At 38.6% G+C, this 24,755-nt stretch overlaps 1 protein-coding gene across 8 annotated transcripts in view; it reads left to right on the top strand.

The window, feature by feature from the left end:
* SSBP2 (single stranded DNA binding protein 2) overlaps positions 1-24,755 on the top strand; it is a 273,747-nt gene that overhangs the window by 55,442 nt on the left and 193,550 nt on the right. For 3 of the 8 annotated variants that reach the window (XR_012158937.1, XM_073344390.1, XM_073344388.1), the window contains exons 3-4: positions 21,225-21,286; positions 24,669-24,753. Coding sequence is in view for 4 of the 8 variants with exons in the window: in XM_073344390.1 (XP_073200491.1) it covers positions 21,225-21,286; positions 24,669-24,753 (147 nt within the window). In the remaining 4 variants the exon portion in view is untranslated. Of the gene's footprint in view, positions 1-15,287; positions 15,361-16,107; positions 16,186-21,224; positions 21,287-24,668; positions 24,754-24,755 lie in introns of all 8 variants that reach the window. The other 5 variants (XM_073344395.1, XM_073344391.1, XM_073344389.1 and 2 more) reach the window with 3 other exon arrangements.

The raw sequence follows: 24,755 nt of genomic DNA, 5'->3' as shown, positions 1-24,755 counted from the left end.
CTTGGTAGAATGATGATAATCACTTGGACATGGAATACGAGGGTACAAAATATATAGGTATGACAGAGTATGTTGCGCTGATGGGGGAGTGGCATTATATATGACAGCATAGAGTCAAATATAGTAAAAATCTTAAATGAATCAAACTGTACCATGAAATCTCTATGGATAGAAATTCCATGCTTGAATAATAACAGCATAGCAGTAGATATATAGTATTGACCACCTGACCAAGATGGTAAAGGTGCTTGTGAAATGCTCAGGGAGATTAGAGAGGTTACAAAAACAGAAACCCCAATAATAATGGGGGATTTCAATTATCCCCATATTGACTGGGTTCATGTCACCCTAGGACAGGATGCAGAGATAAAATTTCTAGACGCTATTAATGACTGCTTTTTGGAGCAGCTGGTCCTGGAACCCACAAGGGGAGAGGCAATTCTTGATTTAGTCCTAGCTGATGCACAGGACCTAGTCCCAGAGGTGTATATAGCTGAACCGCTTGGTAATACCAACCATAATGTAATTAAATTTAACATCTGTGTAGGGGGGAAAGTGCCAAAGAAATGCACCATTGTAGCATTTAACTTCAGAAAGGGGAACTATACATAAACGAGGAGGCTAGTTAAATGGAAATCAAAAGGAACAGTCACTAAAGTGAAATGCCTGCAAGCATATTGCCATAACAGAGGCTCCACTAATCTCAACTAAATGTAACTAAAAAATACATAAGAGCACCAAAAAAATGCAACCACAGGTAAACAACATAATAAAAGAATCAGTTAGAGACAAAAAGACATCCTTTAAAAATTGGAAGTCAAATCCTACTGAGGAAAACAGAAAGGAGCATAAACTCTGGCAAGTCAAGAATAAAAGTATAATTAGACAGACCAAAAAGAATCTGAAGAGCACCTAACAAAAGACGCAAAAATTATCAGCAAAAAATTATTTTAAGTATATCAGAAGCAAGAAGCCGCCAAACAATCAGTGGGGCCACTGAGTGATCAAGGTGCTCAAGGAGCACTCAAGAAAGGTAAGGCCATTGCAGAGAAACTAAGTGAATTCTTTGCATTGGTTTTCACTGTAGAGGTTGTAAGGGAGATTCCCACACCTGATCCATTCTTTTTAGGTGACAAATGTGAGGAAAAAGAAAAGGAGTACTTGTGGCACCTTAGAGACTAACCAATTTATTTGAGAATAAGCTTTTGTGAGCTATAGCTCACTTCATCAGATGCAGCCGATGAAGTGAGCTGTAGCTCACGAAAGCTTATGCTCAGATAAATTGGTTAGTCTCTAAGGTGCCACAAGTCCTCCTTTTCTTTTTACGAATACAGACTAACACGGCTGCTACTCTGAAATGTGAGGAAGTGTCCCAGATTGAGGTGTCAGTAGAGGAGGTCTTGGAACGTTTGATAATTAAACAATAATAAATCACCAGGACTAGATGGTATTCACTGAAGAGTTCAGAAGGAATTCAAATGTGAAATTGCATAATTGTGATATGTAACCTGTCACTTAAACCAGATGACTGGAGGATAGCTAATGCGATGCCAATTTTTTTAAAAAGGCTCCTACAGCAATCCTGGCAATTACAGGCTGGTAAGCCTAAGTTATGTACCAAGCAAATTGGTTGAAACTGTAGTAAAGAAGAGAATTATCCAACCCATAGGTGAACACGGTATTTTGGGGGAAAATCATCATGGCTTTTGTAAAGGGAAATCATGCCTCACCAGTCTATTAGAATTCTTTGAGGGGGTCAACAAATACGTGGACAAGGATGATTCACTGTATATAATCTACTTGGACTTTCAGAAAGCCTTTGATAAGGTACATCACCAAAGGCTCTTAAGCAAAGTAAGCAATGATGGGATAAGAAGGATCAGTGGATCAGTAACTGGTTTCATGGATCAGTAACTGGTTAAAAGATAGCAAACAAAGGGTAGGAATAAACAGTCAGTTTTCTCAGTGGAGAGAGGTAAATAGTAGGGTCCCTCAAGGATCTGTACTGGGACCAGTACTGTTCAACGTGTTCATAAATGATCTAGAAAAAGGGTAAACAGTGAGGTGGCAAAGTTTGCAGATGACACAACACTACTCAGGATAGATGAGTCTAAAGCAGATTACAAAGAGTTACAAAGGGATCTCATAAAACTGGGTGACTGGGCAAGAAAATGACAAAATAAAGCACATTTTAAAACATAATTCCCAACTGTACACACAAAATGACAGGGTTTAAATTAGCTGCTCAGTGTGCAGTGGCAGTCAAAAAAGCTAACAGAATGTTAGGAACCGTTACGAAGGGGACTGATAAGACAGTAAATATCATAATGGCACTGTCCACATCTTGAATACTGTGTGTGCAGTTCTGGTTGTCCCATTTAAAAAAAATGTATTAGAATTGGAAAAAGTACAGAGAAGGGCAAGAAAAATGAGGAGAAGTATGGAACAGCTTCCATATGGGGAGAGATTAAAAAGACTGGGGCTGTTCAGCCTGGAAAAGAGACGACTGAGGAGGATATGTGATAGAAGTCTATAAAATGGTGAACGGTGTGTGGAAAGTGAATAAGGAATTATTTACCTCTTCACATAACACAAGATCCGGGGTCCCCCAATGAAATAAATAGGCAGCAGGTTTAAATCAAACAGCAGGAAGTTCTTCACATAATGCACAGTCAGCCTGTGGAACTCTTTGAAAGGGCTGTTGTGAAGACCAAAAGTATAACTGAGTTCAAAAAAGAATTAGAGAAGTTCATGGAGGATAGGTCCATCAGATATTAGCAAAGATGGTCATGGATGCAACCCCATGCTCTGGGTGTCCCTAAGCCTCTGAGGGCTTGAAGCTGAGAGTGGACGACAGGGGTTGGATCAGTCAATAATTGCGTGTTCTGTTCATTCCCTCTGGAACAGAGATAGTCAATAGGCAGACCATGGGCCGAATCTGGACCTCCAGATGCTTTTGAGCAGACCCCAAAATCTTTTTATTTACTTATTATTATTTATTATCATTCTTATTTTATTATTTTCTTTGGAGTCTGGACCTTGACTATACCTTGACTAAGAAATTTGGACCCTGACAAAAAATAATTGACTACCCTTGCTCTGGAGCATCTAGCACAGGCCACTGTTGGAAGATACTGGGCTAGATGGACCATTGGTCTGATCCAGTGTAGCCATTCTTATGTTCCTGTGTTCCAGCATGGGGAGCAGCAAGAGAAGATGCACCTTGCTGCCTACTCAGCAGGCATCTGGCAGCCAGAAGGAGGAACGGCAGGGAAATGCCTGCAGCCTTCCATGAGCTCAGCCAAATGTGTTAGAATGCAGCAGAGCTACGGATAGGTCTGATAGGGCTGGCAAATGCATGGCACTTGGCAGTCTTGATAGTTTTGATGTTATGCGCAGCGAACCTGCAAATGGAACTCCTAGTGACTTCAGTGGGAATGCTGCACATGGAGTTCTTCATATCCTGTGCTTTCAAAATATCTGTGCCCATATTGTATACAGTATATTTTCTTTTCCCCTGTAATAGTTTTACTGCAGTAGTTTTTCCAATTTGTGTTGAGCTTTATTATTTTGTATTCTGCAAATCTTGAGTTAATTCAGCTTCTGTCCTTGGTATTTATTTCCCCACCTCTGATCCCGATTGACTCAGAATTAGTGACAATTCCTAGTATGTGAATATATGAACAACAATTACATATTGTCCTGACAATTCATTTTTAAGACTTTTGAATCACTAACTCAGTTAATGTTTGAGAGGCAACTTGGTCTAATGAATTAAACATAGGATTGGGAGGTGAAACACCTGGATTTTAATTCTGGTCTGCCACTGTCTCACTGCATGGCCTTGGGTAAGTCACTTACATCTGATTTTTAAATGGTGCTCAACACCCACAACTCCCATTGAGGGGGACCAATGACTTCTGAAAATGAGACCCTTAATTTTTCTGTTTCACTCTGTATAAAATGGGGATAATGCTTACTAATCTACCTTTCAGGGGTATTGTGGCTTTGAATATGTAAAGTGCTATGTAAGTGCTAAATTTCATATTGTTTGAGAGACAACATGGGTGAGGTAAAGTCTTTTATTGAACCAACTTTTTGTGATGAGAGAGACAAGGTTTCGAGCTTACGCAGAGCTCTTCTTCAGATCTTGGAAAGGTACTGCTTGTGTCACAGCTAAATACCAGGTGGAACAGATTGTTAAGCATAAGGAATGGTAACACGTGTTGCAATCTGTTCCATTGGTATTTAGCTGTGATACTCTTATTACCTTCACCAGACCTAAAGAAGAGCTTTGTGTAAGCCCAAAAGCTTGTTCCTTCCACCAAAAGAAGTTGGTCCAATAAAAGATATTACCTTACCCACCTTGTCTGTCTAATATCCTGGGACAAATACTTCTATAACACTGCAAACATTTTGTTTGTTAATTTAAAACCCACCCAAAGATATAAACAGTTGCTTAGTGAGTTGCTGTATATTCTGGAAGTCTACTAGTCATTGAGTGACCTTGTCTTTCTTTGAGCACTCATGCTCCTAAGGTGGTGTCAAAACAAATACCTGAAGTTTCAAACAGTTGCTCATCTCAGTATGTGTAGCTTTCAGTTGTGTCTCTTCTAACACAATAAAGACAAATTCTTGCCTGGAAATATGGTTTCTTCTGGGAGCCACATACACCATACTTCAGAAATCCTGTCAGTCTCCTCAACTATTGAAGTTCTTTGTGGTGGTGCCCTAAAAAGAGAGACCACCTTGTGAATTAAAGCAGAATTAGCCCCAATTGCCTGATTTAAAGAGAAAGGACTAGCTTGTACGCTGCAGTTCCAACTAAGCACTGACTTGGGGTGAGTTAAGCTTATTTTCAGGAGACTGGCAAAATGTACTCCACCCTATGTTCCCCCAGTCTCAGCCCTTCCCATGTAGTTCTGACCTAGCAGAAAGGAGTTCTTTTTTGCACTGGGTGGAGTAGGCAGGCAGTGTATCTGTTCCCAGCATTTTGTGCAGGCTAGGGAAGGATTTAGTCATTCATTTTTTTAAATATTGGAGAGTAAAAAAAAAAAATTAGTATCTTGCTTCACACACACAGTTTAAAAATATATATTTTGATTGAAGGCCTATTCAAGTTTTGCTAACTGTTGTTGCCTTTTTTCAAGTATTGTGGGGTGGAGGGCTGGTAAGCATCAAAATCCAATGTCCTGATTATTTTTCAGTTGTAGTGACATAAATCAATATCTGCCTTGTTTATTGTAGGCACAGTGTTCTAACACAACCTTTTGTCACATGTAGCAAGTAGTTTTTCAAGTTTACAAAAAAGAAATCCTATGCTAACTGCTAAATTAGTTGTCACCTACTGGCAACCATATAACAAATGTAAAGCTTTAAAGCTTGTGAGGCTGTGGGGTTTTAGTTTTCGTTGTGTTTAACTTTCTTATAATATGTACATGCTGTTTACTGGTTGCACAGAACTCCATGCAAGCCCTGAGGGGTGGCCAGGAGAGCTGCGTTGAAACTATTAACAGACCCTGTGTTTAGACTAGGTAAATAGGTCATACAAATTTTGTTACTAACATATTTTTAAAGCAGTGTTATTTATCCCTTTACGTAACACAAGAACCAGGGATACCCCAATGAAATTAATAGACAGCAGGTTTAAAACAAACATAAGGAAATAGTTCTTAATACAACACAGTCAACCTGTAGAACTCGTTGTCAAGGGATGTTGTGAAGGCCAAAAGTATAACTGCGTTCAAAAAGGAATTCGAGAAGTTCATGGACCCAAGATATCAGGGGCACAATCCCATGCTCTGGATGTCCCTAAGCCTTTGATGGCTAGTAGCTGGGACTGGATAACAGAGGATGGATCCCTCAATAATTACCACGTTCTGTTCATTCCCTCTGAAGCATCTGACACAGGCTGCTGTTGGAAGACAGGATACTGGTCTAGATGGAGTAGAGTAGCCATGATTTAGCACCTTTACCAGTGCTGGTCGTGGTGAACCCTGGAATGGAGTTGACTAGTTTTACATGTTTCTAAAAGTGTTAACACTGTCTAATATATCACTTAAAATGTGTTTGTATTCAAAAACCTGTTAAAAACAATCTATTTACTCAGGCCAGGTCTACACTTAAACCTTAAGCCGATGTAGCTACAGCGCTCATGGGTTTGAAAAATCTACAACCCTGAATACTGCAGCCATGGTGACCTAAACCCCCTGGTGTAGATGTGGCTAAGTCGTTAGAAGCATGTTTCCATCAACTGAGCTACAGCGACTCTGGGTAGTGGGGTTAGCATGGTGACAACGGAAGAATCCGTTCTGTCTCTATAGTGTGCATCTACACTAGAAGGTTACAGTGGGATAGCTATGGCACCGTACTGATGCTGCTGTAACTCCTATAGTGTAGACAAGTCCCTAGTTTAGGCAGGAGCTCTGCAGGCTTGTGCTTCCTGCCTGACAACCTTGCCACTGAGGGGGCCAATCTTCAAGACAGCACCATGGTTCTGGGTAATAAAGGCCCATTCATTAGTTGGCAAGTAATGTGGATCGTAATCCTGTTAAATGAAGTATTTTATTTTTAAATAATTAAATAATAATAACATTTGGGTATCAGGCAGTATTGAATCAGAGAGCATATGTATTTGGGATTAGGGTTTAAGAACATAAACCTTTGAGCAGCTATAAACTGTTAGAGCAGCTCACTGACAGTGGCAAGCAGCTACTTGCACAAGTAGTCCAATTAATTTCAGTGGGTCTAATCGCACAAATAACAGCTTTCTCGTTGGAGCAAAGAATTCATAATCAAATCCTGAGCAGCCCTGGAACACAACGTGAACAACAAGCATAGCTGCTAGAATGGAACTACCATGAAGATAAAGATTTTTTTAAAGTTAACTTTACAATTCAGAGCAGGATGAATTTATGAAATAATTGTATTGGGGCCTCAAAACTTGCTGTACTTCTTACCCCCCCTCCCCCCCACATGTATCACTCAACTTCTGATTTTAAAAAGCTCCATATTAAAAAAAGTGAAATTGAGGTTTAGAGCAATTTTGAAAGTTAACAAAGAAATAAGTTTGAGAAAGCACACTCAAAAAACTTATTTAGGAAGCTTCAAAGTTAAAACCATTTTTCAGCTGTTATAATATTTTTAAATACAGGCCCAATCCTGCAATCACTTACTTTAAAGAATAAACCTTATTTTTAAGTTACTAAATCAACGAGGTTACACACAGGAGGAGGGATTATGGAGTAATTGTCTGCCTTATCCTTTTTAAAATGTGTGCTGTTCTTCTACTATTGCCCCTCCCCTCCCAAAAATATTACATATGGCTATTGACTATATTATGGATTAATCACTTCTCAATTTTCCCTTTCCTGTTTAGCGTTAATATTAAGCTCAGATAGGATATTTTCTCATGCAAAATTTCCCCCAAGTATGTAACATGTTAAAAAAAAAAAAAGAAAGAAACATAGCAAAAATGACAGATTAATTTCTGTGATAGTCACAGTTGAAATATTCTGACTATCATCCTTTTATGCCAGGTGTCAGACTTTCACGGTGTAATGCCTGTTGCCGCAACGAACGTACAAATCTACTTGCACGAGGAATAAATTGACAGTTTCTTGTGATCCCACTAATTCCCTTGTGGTGGATTTTATATAAAAGGGATTATTTTTATATTGTTATATTTTTATATTGTTCCTAGCACAACAATAAGATAACTCTAGCTGTTGAGTATATCGAGAGTTACATAAAGTATACTTGGAATACCACTTTGGCACTGTGCCAAGTATAAGGAACAGGAGGTTTTGGCTCTGCCACATTACTTTATAACCAGACCTTCAGTTAAACCATATTGTTTAATTGGGACACATGGCTATACAGAGCAAGGAAAATAACCTTAGTTTTAGGGCTATCAAGTGATAAAAAAAATTAATCACAATTAATCGTGCTATTAAACAATAATAGAATAGCATTTATTTAAATATTTTTGGATGTTTTCTACATTTTCAAATATATTGATTTCAATTACAACACAGAATACAAAATATACAGTGGTCACTTGATATTTATTTTTGATTACAAAACCAAAAGAAATAGTATTTTTCAATTCACCTAATACAAGTACTGTAGTGCAATCTCTTTATCATGAACGCTGAATTTACAAATGTAGAATTATGTTAAAAAAAACCTGCATTCAAAAATTGAACAATGCAAAACTTTAGAGCCTACAAGTCCACACAGTCGTACTTCTTGTTCAGCCAATTGCTCAGACAAACAAGTTTGTTTATATTTGCAGGAGATAATGCTTCCCACTTCTTGTTTATGTCACCTGAAAGTGAGAACAGGTATTTGCATGGCACTGTTGTAGCTGGCATCGCAAGATATTTACATGCCAGATGCACTAAAGATTCATATGTCCCTTCATGCTTCAACCACCATTCCAGAGGACATGCATCCATGTTGGTGACGGTTTCTGCTCAATAATGATCCCGAGTAGTACGTACTGATGCATGTTCATTTTCATCATCTGAGTCAGATGCTACCAGCAGAAGGTTGATTTTCTTTTTTGGTGGTTTGGGTTCTGTACTTTCTGCATCAGAGTGTCGCTCTTTTAAGACTTCTGTAAACATGCTCCACATCTCATCCCTCTCAGATTTTGGAAGGCACTTCAGATTCTTAAACTTTGGGTCAAGTGCTGTAGCTATCTTTCGAAATTTCACATTAATATCTTCTTTGCATTTTGTCAAATCTGCAGTGAAAGTGTTCTTAAAACGAACAACATGTGTTGGGTCATCATCCGAAACAGCTATAACATGAAATATATGGCAGAATGCCGGTAAAACAGAGCAGGAGACCTACACTTCTCCCCAAAGGAGTTCAGTCACAAATTTAATTAACACATTTTTTTTTAAACAAACGTCGTCAGCATGGAAACATGTCCTCTGGAATGATGGCCAAAGCATGAAGAGCCGAACAAATGTTCAGCGCATCTGGCACGTAAATATCTTGTGATGCCAGCTACAACAGTGCTATGTGAACGCCTGTTCTCACTTTCGGGTGACACTGTAATTAAGAAGTGGGCAGCATTATCTCCCATAAATGTAAACAAACGTGTTTTGTCTTAGCGATTGGCTGAACAAGGAGTAGGACTGAGTGGACTTGTGGGCTCTAACGTTTTACATTGTGTTGTTTTTGAATGCAGTTATGTAACAAAAAAAATCTACATTTGTAACTTGCACTTTCATGACAGAGAGTGCACTACAGTACTTGTATGAGGTGAATTGAAAAATACTATTTCTTTTGTTTATCATTTTTACAGTGCAAATATTTGTAATAAAAATAATATAAAGTGAGCCCTGTATATTTTGTATTCTGTGTTGCAATAGAAATCAATATATTTGAAAATGTAGAAAAACATCCAAAATATCTAATAAATTTCAAATGGTATTCTATTATTTAACAGTGCAATTAATTGCGATTAATTTTGTTGAGTTAATCGCGTGAGTTAATTGCGATTAATCGACAGCCCTACTTATTTTCTTTTGCCTTAAATCTGCCAGGCCATATGTAATGATTGCCTGTCTCCAACTGGATTATTAGGAAGTTTTCATGAGAAAATGGGATCTGAATTCTTACAATCACCTTACTATTCTGACCCCAGCCCTTGAACTTCAGGAAACAACCAGAGTTAAAGCTACTTTGCATTTCTGTTCTTGTTGCCTTCTTTAGCAATATAGATTCAAGTTTGCCTACTCACTCCTTTTGTGATATACCCAGAGAGTTAGAATTTGGGATATCCCTCATTGAGTTGTTAAGTCTGTCTTTCAAGGTAAGCCAAGTTTCTGTTTCTCAAATGTCAACTTGTGGTTACAGGAGATAACAAAATATAATTTTAAGAAAAGTAAATGAAGACACTGTAGTCTTGTATTTTTTCAGTGAATCCTTTTCAAAAATGCTGTTTGACAGTAACCTCCTTGCTGCCAAAAAGTATGGCTTAAGGGTACTGATTTTTCAACCAGGATGTGGCATTACGGCTTCTACAAAGCCAGAAAGAGACTGGGGCTTTCAGACTTTCAGGCATTGCTTTATAGAAAGTTTGTTTTCTTCCTAATCCCTTGATTAGAAGGTGAAGAAGTTTGTTATATAAATTTTAATCAATGAACCTATTTGCTGAAGTGCTTTACTTTAAGTTAATAGGTTCTCATTAAATTTACTTATATCCTTTTCAGCATCTTTTCTTTATTACCTAACAAGTTAGTCCTGCAACATACTTAGAATTGTTACTGTTGATTTCCTGGTAGTACCTTCAGTTGGTGACTAATTGACCAGAATGCCTTAAAGGGTGTTTCCATTTTGGAATCTGTATGAATGTTTCTTATCACATTTCCTTCTTTGACATGGTTATTGGCCAAGCAGATGAGGGGAAACAGTAAATGTGATATATCTTGATTTTAGTAAGATATTTGGCACAGTTCCACATGACATTCTTATAAGCAAACTAGGGAAATGTGGTCTTGATTAAATTACTACAAGGCGGGTGCATAACTGATTGAAAGAGTACTCAAAGAATAGTTATCAATTGTTCACTATCAAACTGGAAAGATCTATCTGGTGAGGTTTAGCAGGTGTCTGTCTAGCGTCTGGTAATATTCAATATTTTCATTAATGACTTGGATAATGGAATGAACAGTAAGCTTATAAAATTTGTGGATGACACAACGCTGGGAGCGTTTGCAAGCACGTTGGAGGACAATTCAAAATGACTGACAAATTAGAGAATTGATCTGAAATCAACAAGATGAAATTCTGTAAAGACAAGTACAAAGTACTACATTTAGGAAGGAAAAATCTAATGCTCAACTACAAAATGGGGAATAACTAGCTAGGTGGTAATACTGTTGAAAAGGATTTGGGGGTTATGGTAGATCACATTTTGAATATGAACCAGTAATGTGATGCAGTTGCTAAAAAGGCTAACATAACTCTGGAATATATTAACAGGAGTGTCACATGTAAGACCACGGGAGGTTATTATCCAATAATACTCTACTCAGCACTGGTGAGGTCTCAGATGGCATGCTGTGTCTAATTCTGAGCACCGCACTTTGAGAAAGATGTGGACAAATTTGAGAGAATCCAGAGGAGAGCAAGAAAAAATGATGAAAGAATTAGAAAACCTGACCTAGGAGGAAAGGTTAAAAAACTGGGCATTCTCGGTAAAAGAAGGCTCTGCAAGGACCTGTTAATTGTCTTCAAAGATGTTAAGGGCTGTTATAAAGAGGACAGTGATCAATTGTTCTCTATGTCCTATTAAGATGGGGCAATAAGCAATGGGTTTAATCTCCAGTCAGGAAGATGTAGGTTAGATATTAGAACTTCTTGTTTAACTATAAGGATAGTTAAGTACTGGAATAGGCTTCCAAGGGAGGTTTTGGAATCCCTGTCATTGGAGGTTTTTAAGAACAGGTTAGGCAGGGATGGTCTAAGTATACTTGGGACTGCCTCAGTATAGGAGTGAGACTAGATGACCTCTCAAGGTCCCTTCCAGCTGTGGTTCTATTTTTCTGTGTACATTGTCTCAAACGAAGAGCAGAAGCAGACAGAAAAACAGACCAGCTTAGCAAAATTTCAGCATTGAGGGTATCCAGAAAAAATAGTCTTGAATTCATAGAAGAGGTATCATAGAATATCGAGGTTGGAAGGGACCTCAGGAGGTCATCTAGTCCAACCCCCTGCTCAAAGCAGGACCAGCACCCAACTAAATCAGGATCAATCCCCAACTAAATCAAGAGGTACATCAGCAAACCTCTGACACCGCTGATTAACACGTTGGTAGTTGCTGTGTTCTCAAGCTGGATGATGCCAAAGGACTTTGAGAGACTCTGCTTGTCTTAACTGAGACTAAATCTGAGAAAAACCTGACCTATATAAAATTCTCCTGCAGAAAATTTTAGGATGGAGAGAAGCTGTACTAGTCACCTTGCTTTACCTCAGCCTAGGTATTTACTATCAGCCAGTAAGGGAGTGTGACAGCTTGACAGTAATACTTGCTGTTTGGTAGTCTATTTCTTACACTAGTCTGTCAAGTAAAGACATTCCTTGTAAAAATCACTTTGGGCCTGAGCACTTCTGAGGCAAAGTTTGTCTCACTGATCTTTTCTTCGCCACCAGCTCAGAAAATTAATCAATTTATTTTATCTGTCAATTTTTATATGCCTAGATTATGTCTATTTAAACCTCCTTATTCTAGTCTTTCTTTGTTGCGTCGTTGTAGTCACTATCTCCCTTATTCCCCCTTGTTGCACTGTAGCTCTGTATTACACCTTTTTGATTTCTTCAGCTGTCTTTCCACAGAGCATAAGTTTTCATTCATCCCTCTGCTGTGGCTAATGCAGAAAACAGTATTATCTTTCTTTTATCTCTGAGGCAAATACATTTATTTTTGGTTGAATTTATAATACTAACTTCCCTAAAGACTTCCTAAAAGAATAACAACAAGGGATGTGAAAAAATTAGAGATGATAAGAACCAGTTGGATTAGCCTGTGCTTTTCCTCCTGCTTCACTTTTGTACAAGGAAGCTGTTCCTCTGAATTGGTCCTAGACTTTTCTACCAACGGGACTGTGCAGTCACTCAATAAATATGATCCTGATTTAGTTTCCCACAGGAGAGTCTTCTTCAAGATCTAAGACCAGGGATATCTTTTGTCTTATTCCTTTGAAATCTGAACCGGTTTTTCGTGTAGACAGGGTATTTTTGCATATTGTTCCACCTTTTCTTCCCACAGTTACTACTTTGATAATTTAAACCAGGATGTAATAATTCATCTCCGAAAGTCTGTGGCATTATTATAAACCCCTTATTCTAATTTTCAAAGTACACTCACTGTACTCAGGTAGAGTTCTTAGAACTGGGATTGGTTTTTTTGTTTGTTTTTGGTCTGTGGGAATGCTAGGCGAAAGCCTTGGGTTTTCAAAATACACACTGGCTAGAGGAGCACATAGGGCAGAAAAGAGATGTGCTTAATACTGGAGCTCCAACAGGGTGTTGTCTGCTTTACAGGGTGGATCCAGGAGTCTTTGGGTGAGATTTACACTTTTTTTTTAGATATTAAAGTACTACAGCGTAGGTTAGATATCTCTGTACAATATTTGCTGCAGCTTTGGTTAGATGATTGTCTTATGATTTTGATGTTTCTTCAATAAACTTTTTGTTCTTGTGCTTTCCTGTTTTCCTTTGCAATGAGAGAAAGAATATGGCCTTATCAATCCTTTTACATCTAGACTGTGGATTTAAACTACCAGAGATTATGCTGTTTTTAACAAAAACCAAAGAAGAAAAAAAAAACAGCTTCTGTGTCTCAGAAGGACTAAATGCAGAAATATTTTACAGATATTTTTAGGTGTCAAGTTATCCTGATTATTTTTATAAAAATTTCATTTCTTTCCCTTTTGGATCATTCTGGTTTTAGATTTTGGGTACATTCACAAATTTCTTAAAATTTGAATGAGGATACAAGTAGAAAGAATTAAGTCACCAAGTTTCAGCTTTCTTGTTCACACTTGCAATCTGACAAGTTGGAGCCAGGTAACCCACCAACTCTGGATTAAATAATGGAAAAGTATGTTAGAAGTGAGAAACTACAGTATGAATGATCTTCTATCTCTCCAGGTTCTTTTATTGGCACCCATCGCTCTAGGGTCTGAGAGCCTCATTAGTAATTGAGCACCTAAGAGTGCAGTAGCCTAGTAAAATGCTTAAAATACTTCCCCCGCTATAGTGTTATGAGAATGGTGGGCATTGAAGGGCGTTTAATGCAAATTAATATCAGCATTATTTTGTAAGTACATGTGATATTCCTGAATTTAAAAATGTGCGTATTACCACCACTTTCAGGGCTCAGCCTAGAAGGAATCCAAGATTTTGTTACTTTAAGAGATACAGGAGAAATCAAGTCTATAGTTTTATTTATGATACTGGAGATATAGTAGAGGAGACCGAACACTCTAAGCAAAATATGGATCAAGAATAATCTGTATTTTGGAACTCCTCCCTTGTATTTTATATTGTCACATATAAATCTTTTAAAAACAGTGACAGCATTTAGTTCAAATTCTTCTCAGATTGCTTGCAGAATGAAAAACAAAGCCATTTTTCTGTTTTAGAAATACATCCTTAAAACAGTGTAATAGCTGGACTCCCTTTCCTTTCTTGGGCAGAGACATTTTACATGCAATTTCTGTGCAGAACCGTTTTTTTCAGAAAAGATGTAAATCTGCCCAAATAGAAATGTATACTGGAAAGATCTGACACTGCTGCTTTGTGAGAAAAAGTGTGCTGCTGGGGAGTGGTTTCTTGGAGGAAAAGGAAGCGGGATAGAAAGCTTTTCACCGATAGGTCACTGATTCAAATCTAGTTTGTGTTATGAGGGCCTGCGCTTTGCCATTTCTGAGGGCTGTGTGAGATGGTGTTCTCAGCCCTGGTTTTAGTGCACAGGTATTCACAAAATCTGCGCCAGTCATGCAATGAGCTTTGCATGGAGCCTCATTGATTTCAGTGGTGATTTGCCCGGCTGGGGGGTCTACTTTTGTGGAGCTCATTCCAGAGCTGTGACCATAACTGACACCCTTAACGTCAATCTCAGTAGAAATGCAAGGGATTCAGTGGATTTTAAGATTAACTCACACTTTCCCCTAGGGAGATGGTCCCTCCCTCCACACCAGACTTGGGGGTGCATTGATTATTGATTAAGCAAAGGAAGCTTTTACTGCTGCAGCCTGTGGTTTACATGTTCTGTAAATAAACAAAGAATATTGGTCAAAGGTGCTAAAGGTTTGGTACCTTCCACAAGAATAATTTGCTTTGAAAAAAAATTCAGCATTGCTATAATTTATGGATATGTTGTATTTTTTATTGCAGGCTTGGCTTGGTGTGGGTAAATATAGAGCATCAGTAACTGAACTGCTATGAGCTAACTGGGCATCTGTCCAAAATATCATTAAAATATTGACATAGACTAATTTTGGTTTTTTAATAATATTTTGTTAAGTGTTATTTAAACAGCTCTCCTACGATTGACCCACATACTCTAGTTTAAAAGTTGAGAATTGAGATAATAGTAGATCTGACACTTTTAGTACCTGATGTTTTCTGCAATCAAGCAGTACATAGTTCAATATGTTAATTTCTGAGACTATTTGTAAAGAAAAAAAAAGCAACAAACCAAACCAGAGCAAACAGCAGACAGATTTTCTATACTGAATACATTTTGTTCATTCATTTTCCAGGTTAGCACTGTATGTATATGAATATCTGCTCCATGTAGGAGCACAGAAATCTGCCCAGACATTTTTATCAGAGGTACGTTTCCCATTGTTTTCTTCTCTTTCACAATTTTGATAATGTGTGCTAATAGAATAACTGTATGTGGTTTTTAAAAAAAGGAATAAAACAACACTGTGAATATCAGTTTATAGTGATAAACCTGGATTTTTACGTCTGTGCTAACCAAGTGTTCACCCATCTCTGGCACAAGGCATCCCCGACTTCGCACAACAATTCACTGGTGTGATTTGTACCCCTTACCTCCTTGTCTTTCACTACTTAAAGATCCCACTTGTTTTCTGTAACAAATGTGGCATTTAGGGTATACATGATTTTATTAGTATTTGCTTGGGATGACCTGTATAACTTACTCATGGTTTCACCACCTGTGTATAATGCAGCCATTCCAAACACACGGCAATGAAATGTATTATACTATATTATATTTCCAGACTCTGTCCCCATTTATATACACCATAGATAATGGTGACCAACAGTGGTCTCAGTACATATCCCTATGATACCAATTAACAACTTCTCTTAATTTGAAGAAGCAATTATGTCTTATAACTACTTGTGTCCTGTTGATTAACCAGTTTTAACACCTGATGGTACTTTTGCCTTTTACCTTATGTTAATTTTGTCTTCATAGTCTTTGTTAAAGGACTCTGTAAATCTTTTGAAAATCCAAGTAAATTTCTCAGCACCCTTTGTCTATGATAGGAAAAAATGACCAGTGTGTCAGAGATACTGAACTCCTTTTTAAAATCTCTCTTTAACAAGAATATTTAAGAAAATAAGTTGACAAGTGGGAAGTAAAGAAGAGCTTGGGAAAACAGCATTGAATAAAGAGCAGGCAAGGTAATAACTTGGAAAATTTCCACATCTCAAAATCACTTATCCCAGGTGGTACAGATTCAAATGGTAATAAATTTATTTTGCTACTGATGACTTTTTGAACAGTCCTGGACAACTGGCATGCTACTGGAAGACTGGAGAATAGCAAATGTGTGGTAAAACTTTTTGGTTTTTTTTTAAATAAAGAGGGTTTTCAGCAGTTATCTCCTGGTATATCCAGTTTTTCTCTCTATTAAAGTAGGGGCAAAATAATTAAGAGAAAAATATAAAAAATTAATAGGATAATTTATGGCTCAGCAAAAACAGCATTCATTTATAAGGAATACATTTTGCAAGATAAAGCTTTGCTTATTTTGTTTTTAGGGTAGGTTTGCAAAGTGAGTGGATGAGGGGAACAATTTAGGTATGACATTTGAATTTTGGAAAAGCCTTCAATATGGTGTCTCCCAAAATCTTGCTGTCAAAATTAATTTAAATCTGAGAAGACAGAAGCACTATAATGTGGACTAATAGTGGCTGAATTATCTGGAACAAGAGGCAGTGATAAATAGCAACATTGAATTGGTGTGTGGTATCTACTAAATACTGCAAAGATCCATGGGCTTCATTTAACTTCTTCATCAATGGTATAGAAGAAGGAGTAAACAGAACATTGATGGCATTTATAGAAGATACTATGTTGGGATAAATTACAATGATCACACATTTTAAAATAATACAAAGTGACATAGAAAGATTAGAAATCTGGGCTGAAAATAATAAAATGTGATTCATCTTGAAAACTGTATATTATTAACACATTTGGATGGGAAATAACCCAAAACACAGATAAATCAGTGGGGCAGAGAATCCTGGCAAGCAGCAATGATGAAAGAAATAAGAGAGTGATAGTGGATAGCAGATTAGACATGTGTTTGCAATGGAATATGGTGCCAAAAAAGCCAGTTCAGTTTTGGGGTGCATATGGTGAATCTCTGTATCACAGAGTCTTTTCTTTTTTCTATATAAGTTTGGTGCAACTGCAGCTGAATTGCTATATTCAGTTCCTAATATCTTGTTATGAGAATTATATTGGCATATTAGAGGGCAGTGAGAGAAGAGCAACAAAAATGAAGTAGCTGGATGGTAAATTTATAAGGGAAGATGAGGGCTTAGATTCTCTACCATGCTTTGTCCTCTTTGTTTTGATCCATAGGTGGAATGGGACTACAAATCCACCAGAGCAGGTCAAATGAAGATTCTTGTGGTGTGGGGGATTTGCAGGTTACATATGAGGCACTCCGAAGCCACATTCTCTTCTGGTTCCAGTTTAGGAGGCAGGGCCAGAAGAAAGAGGCATGGCTAGAGCACCTATGTGTTCTAGCAGTTCCCAACTGAGCATAACAGTCCATGAGGCTATCGAAGGCCAAAATTTAGAACAGTTCTGAGGCTGAGAATTTGGCCCTAAAAGAATTAAATATGTATAGCTTAGCTAAGTGATGACTAACAGTCTATACCTATTTGAAAAGTGTAAGCAACAAAGATCGAGAGACTTTATTTAAAGTTGTACAAGCGAGTGTAACTACGAGTAATGGGACAAAGTTAAGAAAGGGAAAATTTGAGATGGATATCAGGAAATCTGACATTACAATCAATTAGTCTGTAAAATAATGTCCTAAGGAATTGTTTTTTTTTTAAGCTTTCCCAGATTTTGTGATACTCTGTTTTTTAAATGAATTTTCTTAGAACTGAGATTCACAGGTCAGTAAGTCCTAGAATCCCCTGGGGTTCTGTCATAGTTACAGGGTGAGCTGCACTTTGGACCCTTTCATAGTCCCCTTTCAAGTACATTCCTCTGGCGATAGGCTTTCCTTCCTTAACCTTTTTAAAGGCTGGAACTTCGGAGGTCAGTTACTTTTACATTGGATCTCTTGAGTTGCAGCCCCCCTATTAATCAATTGTGGCTCCTCTTGATTCCTGCAAGAGAATTTCCTTCAGGAGATGTGACCAACAGTTGATTAAAGTGACTCAAAACAGCTTTTTCAAAACAAACGCATTGTTTATTCATCCAAAGGATCACAACAAGTGGAGAAAACGGGTAAAACAACAAACGGCCTACACATTGCGTCTTACCTATACCTTATCCTTTCCTTGCTAGTTTTGGTAACTTCCACGTAGCTCGGGTAACCCAACTTCTGGGGTGGTAGGGACAGGCTCCCCTGCAGCAAATTCTCTTTCCCTTTTATTTGTCCCAGTGTTTTCCCCCAGCTGCTTTCCACTCACTCTCCATGCCCCTTCCTCTCTATGCAGGGCTTTTTTAACAGTTCAGTGTCTTATGTCCTAATCCTGGAAAAATTACCTGGTTAATCTAGCTGGTGACAGTAAGGTAGGTATTTCCCTATTAATAGCTCACTCATTGTTCTCTTAAGGACCCTTGATATTTTCCCTGAAGATATCTCTGGAATTGTTTCATTTCCTGCCTGCTCTTCCTAACAGACTCTTTAGATTTAAATGTATGCAGTCAGACAGATTAATGTCCAGCAAGTAAACAGAAGAACATATAATATGCATAAAAAATAAGAGAGAGCTCTCTCTTATTTCTCACAGGCTCTTGTTTTGAAGATGCTGACTGGGGTGAAATGTACCTCTGTGAAGAGGGCCAGCACAAAGCTTATGCACCAGTTAGATCCCCCTCAAGCCATGTTTTGAAGGATTTAAGTAGTACATAGGCTTTATGTTGGCCCTCTGCACAGGTATGAATTTTACTCCAGATTAATGACTTTCCAGTCTTCATTAACAGTTTTGGTGTTAAGTACATACTATACATCTTTCTTAGTACATTATTTTATGTTTACTTTAGAACCCGTTGAAGAATAGCATCGGTTCCTGGTGATCTACTTAAGTTTTCAAGTTATTCCCAATGGACGCATGTAGTCTTCTTGATTCCAGTGCATCTGAAGAGTTTAATTTTTTAAAAATTGCTTTTATACTTCTTGCTTTGCCTTTTATTCCAATTTACACTTTATCTGGTCTATAGTTTACCCAGTATTTGTACATTTGGAAGGATACTTTTTATATCCCTAGCTGTCATTATTTGTTTTCTCCTGAGCCCTGTGTAGTTAGTTCATGACTTTACCAGCAAAAGGATATAAAAAATAGTCCCAATAAATTTTTAAAAAAATGTATAAAATAGTTTTGCTGTTAAGTAAGCAGCATTTACACAATACACCTCTACCCCGATATAACGCGGTCCTCGGGAGACAAAAAATCTCACTGCATTATAGGTGAGACCACGTTATATCGAACTTGCTTTGGCCCCCCCATTCCTTGTTCCCTGACCGCCCCCTCCAGAGACCCCCTGTCCCTAATCACCCCCAGGACCCCACCCCCTACCAAACCTCCCTGCTCCCTGTCCCCTGACTGCTTCGACCCCTATCCACACCCCCCGCCCCCTGACAGGCACTCACCGGCAGCGGCGGGAAGTGGAGCAACGGAGCCCTGGCCTGCTCCACTCCGCCACCTCCCAGCTGCGGCGCTCCGCTTCCCGCCGCCGGTGAGTGCGGGCAGGTTGGGGAAAGGATGCCCCCCGTACTCACCTGCGGCGGGAAGTGGAGCACCTCGGTTGGGAGCTGGCGGACTGGAGCAGGCTGGGGCCGGGCTGCTCCGCTTCCGCTGCTGCCAGTGAGTGCGGGGGGGATCCCTTCCCCCAAGCCCCCTCCTCCGAGTGACATGGCTGGGGCCAGGGCAAGGGAAGCGGAGCGGGCTGCTCCCGGCCCCCTGCTAATCCCCCAGGTCACTCTGGGACTGTGGGGCCCCCCAAAATCCCCCCCCTGCACAGCTCCCGCCTCCCAGACCTGGGGAGGCGGGGGAGAGCCCCTGACTGCCCCCAAGACCCTCTGCCCCTTATCCAACTCCTCGGCCCTGGCCCGGCCTGGCACCCTTAACACGCTGCTCAGAGCCACGTGTCGGAGCTTTACGGTGTTGTATGCAAACCCGCGTTATATTGGGTCGCGTTATGTCGGGGTAGAGGTGTACATCATAACATGGTAGAACAGATTTATTGGTGCTTGTTTGGAATGACCTTCGGGCTGTGTGTATCCTCTTCTTGCCAGCTATATGCAAACCTGAAAGGTGTCTGATCAGCTGTTTTTGAAATTCCTTGAGAATTGGGCCTTGAAATTCAATCGGAGTTAGGTACCAAGCTGTCTCAAGTTCGTCTGAAAATCCAAGCTTTAATCATTGTCCATTTTATTAATAATATTATTTTTACACATCACCACCTTTCATACCAAAGGATTCCCAAGCATTTCACAAAAGTAGAACTCATTTCACTCACCACTGACATAAAGTCGCTGCTACCTCTGCGTCATAATGTTGCATGTTTAAACACCAATACTTCTCCATAGTTTAGGACAGCAAGTAAATACTACTATATCCAATTGTAACTAGTGGAGGGATTTGTGATATCCCCTCTGTCCTAGCTAAATTCCTATTTTTAGATATTCCCTTCTACCTAACAGCTGTACCTTTGTGAAAATTGCTGTTGAATATTAGTTACCTCTAACACTTCTACAGTGCTCCTTACCACGCTGAAACACGGGTGCAGTTTGGACCTGGGGGGAAGACTGCCACCTGCTGAGTCATTAGGATTACCCTTGGAGCATCTTGAGTTTTTCTTTAAATTCTCTGACTCATGTTCACTGTATACAATTTTTAGAGGTATTTTTAAATGTATTACTTTTAATTTCTCTCTCATACCAGTACATTTGGGCTTAACTAAAATATCTAGCTTAAGGGCAGAGGGATACAAAATGTAGTACCAATAAAAATTTTAAAAACACTAAAACATTTCTAAAATAGGTTTTCTGCAAAATATGTGACAAATGCTGAGTACATGGTGATACGATGTGTTAAGTTATGTGGTCATCCCAAATTCATGACGATAAATATTTTTCTAACTGCACAATCATGTATTATCTCTTTCTTATCTGGGTAGATTAGTTAATGTATCTTGTTCAGACTGAGTGGAAAAACATAAAATACTTTATTTTTATTCCTTTTAGATAAGATGGGAAAAAAACATCACGTTGGGGGAGCCCCCAGGATTCTTGCACTCTTGGTGGTGGTAAGTGTTAATAATTTTCTTTCCTTCCAATTAAAGTAGGTTGAGAGTGGAGTCGAATGGCTATGCTTAAAATTGAAGGAAAAAGAACAGTAAAATACCAAATTTTCCTCCTTGTTTTAAGCTGACAAATTCTTTTTTATTAACCTTTTGAGGCATGAAAGAAATTCAGGTGAATTTTGTACAAATTATACTGAGTTCATCAAGAATAATTGGTGTAGAAAACAATGAAAGAAGCTAATAATAACAATGGAGTCTCCTAAAAAAGCATATCTAAGAAGCATAGCCATATTGTTTTAGATTTCATTATTTCCCCTATTATTTTACTAAGAAAAGAAGTAGTTCCATGTTGAAGTCCTTAGCCTGTGGTATTCGTCACTCCAATTGTTTCTCCAAAACTTTCTTTTGCTAGGGCAAAAGGGTGTATTACGAAGTTGACAGTGTTAACACATCATATTAGAACTGGAACAGGTTTCAATACTTTATTTACAGTGAGTCTTGCAGTAAATAATGATTTAAAAATAAGTTTTCATATGGGAAAACATTAGGTTAAGAATACAAGCAGAGATGAAAAACTTAATATTGTCATAGGAAAATGACATAAAATACACTATCAACATTACTGCCTGTGGCCCCAATTCATTATAGCACTTAAGCACATACTTAACTTGAAGCATGTGCTTAAGTCTCATTGAAGTTGAAATATGACTTAAACGTGTTGTTAAGTGCTTTGCTAAATAGGGCTGGACTTAAGTGAGTGTCAGAGGGTTACTGAACAGTGGTGCTATGGTTAGATCTGATTAGAGGGCAGGAGCTATATAAGGAGTCTGGGGAGCCAGGAGAGAGGAGACATAGGTCAGAAACAGGGAGACATGGATGGTGAAGACTCCAGAGCCATAGGAAGAGCTAGGGAGTCCCTCTATGGCTATCACCCTATATAAGGGGCAGGAATCTGGGAGAAAACTGAGGTTGAAAGAAGTCAGCGGCCTCCAGAGTGGGAGAGGGGACATTTCGTGCCAATGTTTATGAGTGCAGGGGTGAAGGAAGGCTGTGGAGAGAGGCTTTGTGGCCACTGTCCCATACAAGGAGCAGGGGACTGGGAAAGAACCCAGGAAGGATATGAGACTTTCATTAAACCCAGGGTGGGCAGACATTGTTTATGTTATTGCTTCATTTTAGCCTTTAAACTTTACTGGGGATGTTGGGAATAAACAAGGAACCCTTCATTTGAAGGAAGATTGGGGACTGAAGATTTTAGAGTGACAAAAGACAGCAGAGGAAGAGGTGTTTTGAATTATAATATGGGACTTTATGTCTTCGAGACATGTATAATAATAAATTACCTTGGGACAAGTTTACCCAAGGGAGTGCTGGTGTGTTTGAAGGGACTCTGAGTGGGGTGGAACTGATGCTGGGCCCCTGTAGGGCACCTTCATGCCACCAGGAGGCACTCAAGGAGGGCCTGGCTTGTTAAATCCACACTTAAAGTTTTCCACAGCTTTAAGTAGTTTACTGACTTGGGGCCTTTAACATCTACAGCTGATATCCACATGGTCAAATCAATAAGTGCACGCATGCTCATTTGGAAGAATTCTATGGTGTTGGCTTACAAAGTAGTTTACTAACATCAACGGGGTAAAATAAAGAATTATGTAAATGGACAGCATAAAAAACTCTGCAAATCCCATCTCTTCCTCAGGTAGCCCATTATCTCTGACAGGTATGCCACATGAGTGCCTTATACTTTTTCACACTTACTTACATGTATCTATGTGTCTGTGTGTATATATAGCATCCCAAAGTTTAATATTGGAACAGCAGATGAAAACATAATTCATAGGAATATAACATAACATAGGAACTGCTGTTTTGCCAAGATGAATTGTATCTGTATGGAGATTCCAGACACATCTGCTATGTACATATATACTCTATGAATGGATAATCATGGTGATTACTGACAACAAAGGATGAAGTTACGGGTGACATAGTAGTTCCACCTGGCCCCAGGAAAGTAGGTAATAAGTACATAACTGTGCAAAGTGGCATAATCACTACCAAATGTTTCTTTTAGAGTTCTGTGTCTGAAATTCTATAAGGAGACTTTGCTCCTTATGTCTTCCTGGCCTCTGTGTTCATCTTTAATAGTGATTGCCTGCAGTGGAATTGTCAGTACACCAATTAAAGTTTTCCTAAATTATGATCTATGGCATGATGACCAAAAGATAAATCTAAGGACTTAAACTGGCTTGACATGAATAGGTCTGGCTTGACATGACTAGTTGGTTATGGGTGAGGGCTCATTTCTTTGGAGACAGAATTAGGGTTGTAAATGGGTCAGAAAGCTAAAAGATAGCTAAGATAAGGGGTACTCAGGAAACCATTTACAACAGACAAAATAAGCTGAAACATAAAACAGTGTAACTTTGGATTTGTGGTACGCCCTATACCCACCTCCTTTGCTTGAGTCGGATAAATGCAGTGCAGCATTGTTGTATGCCAAATAAAGGAACCCAAGTAATGAGACTAGAGTTGAACTGCATTCTTGGGTAAACGAGTGAAAGAGGTCTTAGAAGAACTCCAACACATATGTCTGAGGTCAGCCAAATAAAATTCAGTTTTGATTTTATTCTTTAAAGTGTTTTAATAAATAGCAGATCTTTTGATTCCAGGGACTTTGAGACTGCAATGATAAAATACCTCAAACGCTATATGTAAACATTGTTTATTTTATTCAGTGAATACAGCTGGCTAAATCCTGTTAAAAACAGTTCAGAGGGAGAAGTATATAAACTCTGTTTTAACACTATATTTAAACACTGCTCCTTTCCAAAGTATAAAAAGGGCCTGTTAAAGGCATCACAATCTTTTTTTCACTATTTATAAGCCAAGACTATATCATGGTATTCTTTACCACTTTTTACATTTACCCATATATATGCTGCTTTATTGTCTTTTGGTTAAAGCACAGTACAGCGACTTAGAAGATCTAGGTACTTTTCCTATTCTTATCCCCACTGTCTTACTGTGTGACTTTGGACAAGTCTCAGCTTCTTTATGCCAAGTGGTGTTTTGTGGAAGTAAATGTGGGCACACACAAAGATAGAAGGTTAATATAGAGTTCCAGCCATTGCTCTAAAGTAACTTGCAGCAGTACTGATATTCTTGGACTAAACTATAGTGGCCTTAACGGGACATATCATTACATGCCTCAGAGAATCAGAAGATAGTGCTCTCTTACCTCACAGGGCTGTCATCAGGGTTAATTCATTAATATGTATAAAGAGTTATGAGATCCTTGGCAGAAGGTGATCTATAGATATAAGGTCAGTATATTATAATTATTTCCTTGCTATCTTTATAACTCATTATTTTTAACTTGTAGTGTATTTTGGGATCTCTACTGTGCAGCTCCAGAAAGACGAGAAACGTGTGAACATTCAAGTGAAGCTAAAGCCTTTCATGATTATGT

The sequence above is a fragment of the Lepidochelys kempii genome, chromosome 5 (genome assembly GCF_965140265.1).
Source record: "Lepidochelys kempii isolate rLepKem1 chromosome 5, rLepKem1.hap2, whole genome shotgun sequence".
Classification (NCBI taxonomy): Eukaryota; Metazoa; Chordata; order Testudines; family Cheloniidae; genus Lepidochelys; species Lepidochelys kempii.
Note: the sequence above shows the minus strand (reverse complement) of the source record. Positions and strands in the feature narration are given on the sequence as shown.